Source organism: Eschscholzia californica, unplaced genomic scaffold (assembly GCF_041429995.1).
Source record: "Eschscholzia californica isolate CP2 unplaced genomic scaffold, dmEscCali1.0.p SCAF_1, whole genome shotgun sequence".
Taxonomy (NCBI): Eukaryota; Viridiplantae; Streptophyta; class Magnoliopsida; order Ranunculales; family Papaveraceae; genus Eschscholzia; species Eschscholzia californica.
The window spans coordinates 54364472-54374743 of record NW_028238198.1 but is presented as its reverse complement, the minus strand read 5'-3'; the positions used below and the strand labels follow the sequence as shown (position 1 = coordinate 54374743).

The 10272-nt window shown below is 32.6% G+C and overlaps 1 protein-coding gene and 1 long non-coding RNA gene across 2 annotated transcripts; one reads left to right on the top strand and one right to left on the bottom strand.

The window, feature by feature from the left end:
• The first annotated feature begins 808 nt into the window (after window positions 1-808).
• On the top strand, window positions 809-5608 carry LOC147567657 (uncharacterized). Its single transcript, XR_015230813.1, has 4 exons — window positions 809-1399; window positions 1436-2776; window positions 4913-5074; window positions 5250-5608. It is a non-coding gene; the product is annotated as an uncharacterized LOC147567657 (long non-coding RNA).
• On the bottom strand, window positions 1815-4567 carry LOC147567658 (MYB-like transcription factor EOBII). The gene is made up of 3 exons (XM_086654276.1): window positions 4331-4567; window positions 4053-4182; window positions 1815-2344 (listed from the first exon to the last, which is right to left on the bottom strand). The coding sequence occupies exons 1-3, from the start codon at window positions 4464-4466 to the stop codon at window positions 1948-1950; spliced, it is 663 nt and encodes a 220-aa protein (XP_086510402.1). The 5' UTR covers window positions 4467-4567; the 3' UTR covers window positions 1815-1947.
• Window positions 5609-10272: the final 4664 nt, after the last annotated feature.

Below are 10272 nucleotides of genomic sequence, written 5' to 3'. Positions count from 1 at the left end.
TCCAATAAAACCCCCTCTTTTATTCTTCTAGAAATCACAATTGTTATTTTTAATATATATTTACTTCTTGAAGATCTCCAAATCAAAGTATTTGTCCATAACATCGCTTAACATACATATAGAAAATTTGTGCCCTACGTCTACGAGATGTACCCTATTATATAACAAATTATATAGATTTTTTGTCACGTCATAACTTGACAATTATAAATCTATGTTGATAGGTTATTTCAGTAATTCTTGACTTTGCCTTTAAAGATTCTTTACACCAAAATAACCCCTCCCTATAGATTCTCACACTATTTACCTCTCATTCTTTTCTCTCTTTAAATTGCTTACAACTTTCCATTTAAAGCTTTTACACGATAATGTCTCTCTTTTATATTCTCTATCTTCAAAACACCCAATAAAATCTCTACTATTATTTTTCTTGAAATTTCATTTTTTTCACAATTACAATTTTTATTGTATTTTGAGTACTTGAAGATCTGCAAATGACCAAAGTATATGGCAATAAGCTCACGTAATATGTTTATAGAAAAATTCGTGCCTTAAGAAAACGGGCTATATTCTAGTATATTTATAATTCACAAAATATATCTCTACGTGGAATAATTTATTTTCTTAACTATTTTTTTTTTTTTTGAGAGATATTTTTTTAACTGTTGCAAACATAGGCATAACTTTCTTTTGAAAAGAAGAAATTAATAATTAAAGAAGAATCTTTACATCATCTATATTTATCTAGTCTCAACATGTGGTTGAGACTTGTAGTACTATAAAAAGAGATGAATTGATCTTAGAAGACGAAAATAGAATGTTTGAATGAGTTTCACCTAGGGTTTTCATGAGTAGGTTTATGTCAACACCTTCAGCTTTACTTCTTTCTTGAATACTATGAACAAGTACTCAACCCATGGTTAATTGTCACAACTCTAAGATCTATAATCAAGGTTATTCTGGAGAAAATAAGAACAGGAGTAGTTTATTGAGTTTTTGTTCTTTATCAATTATTTTTTAGCTAGCTAGTGCATCGATCTATTAGAACGACCAAGCTTTTTGTTTTGTCTTTTTCTTTGCTTCATGATCGCGAACATTCAGTACGGATTTCATATGATAGGAAATTAGTTACCTAACTTTTAAATGAATTAGAAGCTTAGTTTAAATATTATCGGTATACATAGTACAAAAAAAATTTATGGGAATAAGTTTTCTTTGTATTACAAAAAACTATTACCAAAGGTTAAAATCACCTATTTACGCCAATAAACCATGAGTAAAGCTAACCATAAAAGAAGTATCTATTTCATTGAAGATATCATTCATGCTCGTCGTATGGAAAGGTACGTCTCATTCTTTTCTCCTAGTACTTTTGTTTTGTATGACGTTTTTTTGTGTGGTACTTTTTGTTTTTTTTTTTTTTTTTTTTGTTGAGATGGTACTTTTTGTTTGTCTTAGCAAACTTAAACAATTGTAACAAAAAAAAAACAAAAACAAACAAACAAACTTAAACGTACTTTCCGAAAAACCTCCCACTAGCTAGAGACCATAATGATTTCATTGAGAGGTCTTAGGGTCAAACCTTAAATTTGTCAATTAACAAGTTTCGAGAAATAAATTTTTTGTGTAGAAGAAGAAAATGATAGATCTCATAAAATTCTATAACAAAAGCAAGTATATATGGTTATTACATGCTTCCAAGAGTGAGGTTGTAAGCCAAAACTTCTAAGCTCCCCATTCCACCCAGTATATATGAGAAATATAATTTGCCCCAACGTCCTGCTTTCACAAAAAGTATATAAGAAGAGATACCATTTAAATATAACCATATTAATTTTAGGATATTAAACAGTGGTCAACCCATGAACTAGTTCACACATACCTAAAATTGTCTAGAACCCTAAATTTTGTACTTACTACATATAAACAAGATACTAATATATCTAATTAATCTCCATTAAATAACTGCATAGACCAAAGATCTTCCATGTTCCATAAATTATCATGAGATGATTGATCACTTGGTGGTAAAGGTTGAGGTGGGAAAGGTTGTTGTTGTTGTTGATGATGATGGTGGTGTTGGACAAGATTATCGGCATACATCGGTGAGTAATTTTCGACTAATTCTTCCTCGGGAACACAATTCGCCATCGTTGTCGATGTTTGATGATGATAACTTGATGAGCTAGCTCCAATGTTATTCTTATGATCATGACTTTGATCAGAACTCTGGCCGCCGGAGTAAGATTCCGGTGGTTTCATGTGTTTTTGAATTTTAGTCCTCCAAAAGTTCTTTATTTCATTATCAGTTCTTCCCGGGAGGTGCCTAGCTATTTTAGACCACCTGCATAAGACCAACAAGTGAAAGTTTTAGTTCCAAAGGTGAGAATTTATAGTACTTGAGAAGTTCTTCTGCAAGGACATTCGTATATAATTATTAACTACTTTATTTATTCTTTTTGCTACAAAAACACATGTGTTCTAAATAAACATAAGAAATCATTTTAGGTAAGACAAGAGCCATAAGTTATCTATCTCTCCTATGTGGCTACGAAAGTTCGAATCTTACTGTTTTAATTAGAAGGAAAAAAAATGTGCAAAAGAAGTTTATTTGAAATGAGTTTTAATATTTAATAGGTAAATTCGTTCGACTGATTTTCTGATTTGTATTTTTTTTTAGGCAATAAAAGAGGGTATAGAAAAATCGAGAAATGCTACATGTACAAATAAAGTATTCAACAACATTTTTTGTGTTCAAAATTCACAGAATTAACAGGTCTGGTTGAGTTTGTAAACATCAAAGCTGAATTTCCGATTTATTTCAACATAAGCTAGTCGATTGTGAGGTTTGTGGGGTTCTCTTTTCTTCAAGGATAATATTCCTTTTAAAATAAATGGAACAACCCAAGAAGAAAGAAGAAAACTTTGTAGGCACCCGTAAAGTTTCTAAACCCAACCTCTATCTTGATTTCTAAGGTGGGTTGGCCTCAGCAATTTCAATGGTGCCGGTAAAACTTTCCTAACCCTATAATACGACTATAATAGGCCCAAAATGAACAAACTATATTTAAATTTGTAGGCATCCCTATTAGAAGGTGTCTTTAGTGAATAGCTGACTCTTTTCGTACGAACTCATAACCTAATTTACATCTCAAGGTTAGAAGACTCAAAACCGTGTTATTAGTAAATGTGTTATAGTTTATGAGCCCACCATCTTGATTCGGGTCCTGCAGACACGATCAGACGACCCATTTAATTGCTTTCAAAAAAGTGTGCATGCTAGCTAAAAATTTCAACCCGAACTTTCGTGTTATCACGTGAATTAATCAAAAGAAAAATGCTACTTGCCCGATATTTGTACCCGATATGGCCTAAGAGATATCTTCGAGCTAGCTTGGGCTGAACAAACTACATATCATAGGCATCTTTTTTTGGCAAAATTCATGTAACAAACTACAAAATGATTCACATTACTTAACAGTAATTTATTTTGTTAATATTGGCCCAAAAAACCCTAGAAATTAAGCTTATTGTCTTGCTGCCTCTTTTGATAAAGAATAACATGTGATAAAAAATGGCATAGCATGTGAACGTGAATATTATTCCTATATAAGTGGAAAACTAGTTATATTTATCGATTAACTTCTTTTTTTCTTTTTCTTTTTTTGTGTTGAGAATTTATCGATTAACTTACTTTTTGTTACCGAATTCCGCTTAAAAAACAAAGTAAATGAAGGTTATATATATGGGACGAATGAAATTTTTTCTAAGTGAATATACACATACGTACTGGAAGAAATAAATAATAAATAATAATCTTAAGTGATATATATTTTGGAGGAAGATTTATATATTATGTTATATATTGTATATATATGTGTTTGTACACATGAAGAAAATGAATAAAATAATTGGAAGTGAATATGTATATATAATACAAAAAAAAAACTTAATAATTAAGAACATTTAAAGTGTTCAACAAAAACCCTAGCTAATAATCAAAACTTCAAGAAATGAACAAAGTAAATAACTGAAAAAATTGAATAAATTACCTATTTCCCCACTTAGCATGTAACTCCATGATCAATAGTTGTTCTTCGGGTGTAATATTACCCCTTCGAACGTCTGGTCTCAAGTAGTTTAACCATCGAAGCCTACAACTTTTTCCCGATCTATTTAATCCTACAAAAAAAACATATGAATCATACATAAATATTTAGATACATAAGCTGATTTTGTTTTTAAAATCTAGCTTCTTAGGGTTTACTACTTATAGTAATATATACATGGAGAGAGAGATAGAGAGAAGAATGATCATATCGTAAAATACCCGCCGATCGAGCGAGTGAGTTCCAAACTCCTTCACCATGATTAGCTATGTAGTTGATCAGAATCAGATCCTCTTCTACTGTCCATGGCCCTTTTCTCAGTTCAGATTCTTGAGAGTTTGAGGGTCTTTTATCCATTTCTTCTTTTAGCCTCTCTAGGGCAGGAGAGAGAGAAAAAAAAGATTTGTAGGAGAGAAATGGGATGAATATAGGGTTTTATAGAAGAAAGCTTCAGCTGTAATATTATCTTAAATTGGTTAAGTTTAATAAAGCCCAAAGAAGATATTTTTGACCTAATCTATATATTAATGATAGTTTATTTTTATTAACCATATTTCAATCATTTCCGGATTAATTATACACATATGCATGCATATATACAACCACATGCATGCGTGATGTGGTATGTTATAGATGCATGCATGCATAAGTTTTGGTTTGGTTTTTATATTTTCTTTTTTTGATTAATTTAGTGAATTTCCTTTTTCTTTTGACAAAATTAATTGAGTGAAATTTGTTGTGTTTGGTTAATAAACTATACATTGTGCATGCAAGTTAATTTCCAATCAATGTTTTGAATACAGTCATGGACATCAATACTCCATGTAACTCACTCAAGAAGCTGACACGCTTTAAAGTTAAGGGTTAATTACAATTTGACCCTAATTGGTGACCAACTACAACAATTTGCTCAATATTTTTTGACAACATTCCAATATGGTCCCCGGGATCTCCGTTCCGTTACAGTCAATATTTCTTTTCTTATACAATTAATTAAGGAGTATTTCCTCCATGCACCGATGCACGTTCTCTTTTCTCTTCATCAGAAATAGTGCAGATGATCGATCTACCATAATTAATATTTTTTCAGTCTCTATATTCTTCTTTCTTTCTTCTTCACCACTAATTATAGATCATCAGATCCCGAGGAACAAAAACCCCATGGATGCATGGGATTCAGTTTGTGAAATGATCCATGAGGTTTATGTTCTTCAGAAATAGAGATAGAGTGTGTGTGTGAGATATGAAAATGGTGAAGAAGGTGGGCGGTGGTGGAAGGAGGTAAGGAGGAAAAGAAAAAGAACGAAAAAAGTTGTTTTTATCAATTAAGGGTCGCCAGCGGCCGACTGTTTACAATGACGAGGAAAGAGGGAGAAAGGACGAGGATGAAATCTTTTGGAAATGAGGGTAAAAAGAGAATATTAACTATTAGCTTTGACTAACAAAATCATTATGTAGGACAAAAAGTGGAATATTAGATAAATATGGAAGCCAAATTACGAACTAGGGCAAAATTAGTAGGAGTAAAAAATATTAAAACTAGTGGTGCGTGACTTTGACTATCATTAGCTGTTAAGTTTGTGATCATCCAACTCAAAACCAATTGGCAACGTTACAAGGAAATGATAGAGTGACTTAGAAATTGGTACTTAAAGGATGACATGTTTCTTCATTTGGAAACAAAAGCGGTCCCCACCGCAGTCAAACTTTGAAAAAACCTTGTCTTTTAGTGAATTTCACGTTATTATGTGATCCTCTAAGTCATCCTCTAAGTAACTCTAGCATCTCCCACGTTATATTCTTGGTTGCTAGATAGTTCTTCGTTCATATGGGACTATTCTCACACTTTTTATCATCCTTGCGTGAAAAAAGTTTTTCTTGCTCCCAAAAAGTTATTTTTCTTTTACGTTCGCTCACAATCTTAGTTAAAGTTTGACTCAAGTCGACGTGACATCTCTGTGGTCACATGCATCAACGTCTAACATCTCTATAATTTGAAATAAAAATTGTGAATTGTGTAATCAATATATTGAGTTCAACTATGAAATGAGTTAAGAGTCCCCAGATTGTAACACTACATGACCCATTGTTGATCAAATTAAAAGAATAAGAAGCTCTTATCTTTACATATACAATTTATCACATCAAATAAAGAAGTGATTACAATTCCAACTATGTATTGCAGAGCAGTTGACTTTCAGCCTTTTGACCTCTTGTTTCTAACAAGCAATTGAAAAACTTCCCTTTCTCTATAAAAGTAGAATTAGACTTGCAAGAAATCATGAAAATTTCAGCTGTTAAAGTAGTGCATCCATCTCTCAACAAAAAAAAAAAAAGTTGTGCCATCCATCACTTCAGGTCCCATCCTTCTCTATGGGTGCTGTGTTGGTGGCTTCTTGATCATGTGTGAGCTAGACAGATTAATTAAAGTAGGTGAGAGCATCTAATCTAAGATACAATGAAGGCCTAAAAATAAGGATATGCCAAGTGAAAAAGAATCTATCAAGTAGTTTTGAATGAATGAATCTCTCTCATCAAAAAAAAAAAGTAGTTTTGAATCATCTTCCCATTTACAATATTCATTTTTACAACCTAGCAGTAATAGAAACTTCTTTTGTTTTGATAATAGTGACTTCATTGAAAATTGATGACATGAAGTCATCTTGACGATTGCAGAAGAAATTATTCCAAAAGAAAAACCAATTACATAAAAATTAAAGTCTATCAATAAAAAAGTAAATTCGAAAATGTAGTAATATCTTATTCCAATCCAAAGGAGAACTCCAATAGAAGATTAGTCTTTTAATGAAGACCTGTACTTTTCATTGAAGATCTTATCATTCCTCTCTAACCAAAGAGCCCACAAAATAGCAAATGGAGAGCAATCAGCCAAGAATAATCTCCGGACTCTATTTTTAACTTTTTTGACATCAACTATCACTTTTTCAACCGAAACATAAGAACTAAAATTTTGTGAGGAATTACCACAAAGATTGGACCAAATTTTTTTTTTGGCGTTTGGGCATTCTAGAAAAAAAATAGTTGCAAGATTCTTCTTCAAACATACAAAGTATACATCTGTTAATCAAGATCTCACCACTTAAGCAAAGAGAGCCCGCAGTAGGAATTTCTTTATGCCAAATAGCCCAAAGTAAGAATGAGATTTTAGATGGAAGAAATTTGTTCCAAATTTCACCAATGGGAAACACTCTAGAGGAGTTAGAAGGAGAAATTTGTTGCTTGTTTAAACAATGGGTTAGAGGTAAAGAAATTATTGTTCGGTAAAGTCCATATATACTCTTGTGCTTGGCAAATTGGAAAGCAGAGTGCTATATAAAAGCATTTAAATACGGACGAAGTTCCGAAGAGTTCAATCTATAATATAAGACCCTAAAATATATAACCAATATGGTGAATGAAGAGTTCAATGGCAACAAATATACGAATTGAAAATATATATCCAAAAACATAGGTGAACCAATCTTCTCACCTTTGTACTTCTATTTACCTTACGTAACTGTACTGTCGATCCATCACATGGAATACTTGAGTTTGAATACATTAATCAGGATAAGCTCTATTTCTAGTTAGGTTTCTCTCATTATCTATACATGCAAGAAGATCTTTTCATTTGGTGCAGTACAAAAATGATTATAGATGTTAAGTTTGTGGTCATCCAACTCAAAACCAATTGGAAATGAGTGGAGAGGACCTGGACCTTATATTCTTGGTTGCTAGATACCCATTCTCTCACGTGAGACTATTCTCACACGTCCCCTCACGTGTGGCGTTCTTTGAGCCTAACACGTGTATTTCTTTGGACGACATGTGACACGTGTGACTTTTAAGCCTATCATGTGTGGGCCTAACTCTGGTACCATGTTAAGTTTGTGGCCATCCAACTCAAAACCAATTGGAAATGAGTGGAGAGGACCTAGACCTTATATTCTTGGTTGCTGGATACCCATTCTCTCACGTGAGATTATTCTCACACGCCCCCTCACGTGTGGCGTTCTTTGAGCCTAACACGTGTATTTCTTTGGGCGACATGTGGCACGTGTGACTTTTAAGCCTATCATGTGTGGATTTAACTCTGATACCATGTTAAGTTTGTGGACATCCAACTCAAAACCAATTAGCAATGAGTGGAGAGGACCTAGACCATATATTCTTGGTTGCTAGATACCCATTCTTCCACGTGAGACTATTCTCACAATAGATACATCATGCATTTGTGTTCATAAGTTCATCCGATCAAGCTATAGTTATATAGGCGTATACACATGTATGTACATATATGATTATATGTTACCTGACGTAAGTAGACATGAGTGAAAGTAAGAAAATATCAAAAGTTTTGAGCTTCCTTTTGTTGGAGAAACAAAAGGGTTGGCACCACCATGTGTCTACTTATGATTTTGGTTGTGAAGATATTTGTTGGGATGGCAACATAAATTCAATAGTGAAGAAGATGCACATTTGGCACCACATATGATTGAGGGTCTATCTATCTTTTTTCTTTTTCCAAAATTTTTCTACCCCATCTTTCTTGATGCTGATTTTTATTCATTTTTCATAAGCAAATATTAAAATATTCTTCCCTGCTTCTTGTACTTCTCTGTAGTTTTGATTGCTTTGGACTTTGGTGGCACCCTCTTGCAATATATTTTGTGTTTTCCAAAAACATAATGTGAATTGAAAACCCTAATTTGAAAGAGAAATGTTGATTTCTCTACTAATGAGAACAAATTTGATATTCACACTGAACGGTCTATTTCTCGACAATCTAATTTATACATTTCGGTCTGGACTATTTATTATGAATGTTGTTAAAGTTGTTTTGTGGAGAAGGTACCATCCATATTTCCTAAAAGACCAAAGAAAGTTTCAAATGATGACTTTGGAGAAGTTCATTGAGTTAGTGGCTAATTTGTCATTTTTAGTTTTATATTTGTTCAATGATCTACCTTTATTATTCTTGATGTATTATAGGATTGTTAATTTCTTTTTTCTTTATTTTAGTTTAATTTAAATTTGACTTTAAGTGTTATTTTACTTTTATTCACTTTAAATTGGCTTGAATTTAGTTTATTTTCAGTTGTATGTTGTCATAAATTTTATTTCATTGCCATTTTATTTTGTTTACCTATTTATTTTATTTACTTATTTTATTTACTTATTTTATTCTTAATTTCTGCTTATTAATGCTCTCCAACAAAATAAGAACACGACCTCAAAATAGTTGGATATCAATAAATTTTAACTTTTAGATACATGAGATGTATGATAAAAGGTAAAAGAACTAGCGGTCGTTAATTAGTCTCTTGTTACTTTATAACGATCATCACGGTTAACTGTTTGTATATATACGTTTAACTAAAAAAATTTCAAATTGTATTCCAATGGTACCGCCCGATTTTTTCTTCCCATTTCTAATATGAAGTGATATACGCATAAAAGAAAGAAATTATAATTTTTGCATAGTTAAAAATGAATCTCTTGTAAATATAGTAGGCCGATATATAAGTCAGATATACTCTTTCAACAAAAAAAAGGTAAATATAAAAACCAAATGAACAAGAAGTCGTCAGGAGAGGCTCAACCGATCAAATTGTTTTCAGCATACATTTATCATGTCTAGGCCGAAAAATATTGTCGACTTTCTCGAGGAGAACAACCTTCTACACAGGTAATTGTACGGGAGGTGGTTAGTGAAATCAAGATAAAAGTTACGGCATGGAAACAAAAACCCACCTCGTCAAGAGAGGCTCGACACATCATAACTAAATGGAACTTGGATATCCCGATCATTTTAAGGGTACCCAAAACCTGCAAGTGGCAAAACCCAGCTATAGACCAAGTACTTATTAACACTGACAATGTATTTGATGCTACTAAAGTGGGTTTTGGAGCGATTCTGCGAGACTCACTTGAAGAGGCAATTGTCGCTGCAGCAGCCATGGTAGATCGGGTCGCAGTCCTTACCCATGAGCTACAAGGAGTAAAACTCGATTTCCAACTAGCAATGAAGTATAGACGGCGTCGAGTAATGGTAGCAACCGATTCTTCTCTTACAGTCGGAATTCTAGCTACTACACATAACCAGCCTCCACAGCAAGCTTTACGATTGGTTTGTGAAATTAAAGATTTATGGGCACAATTA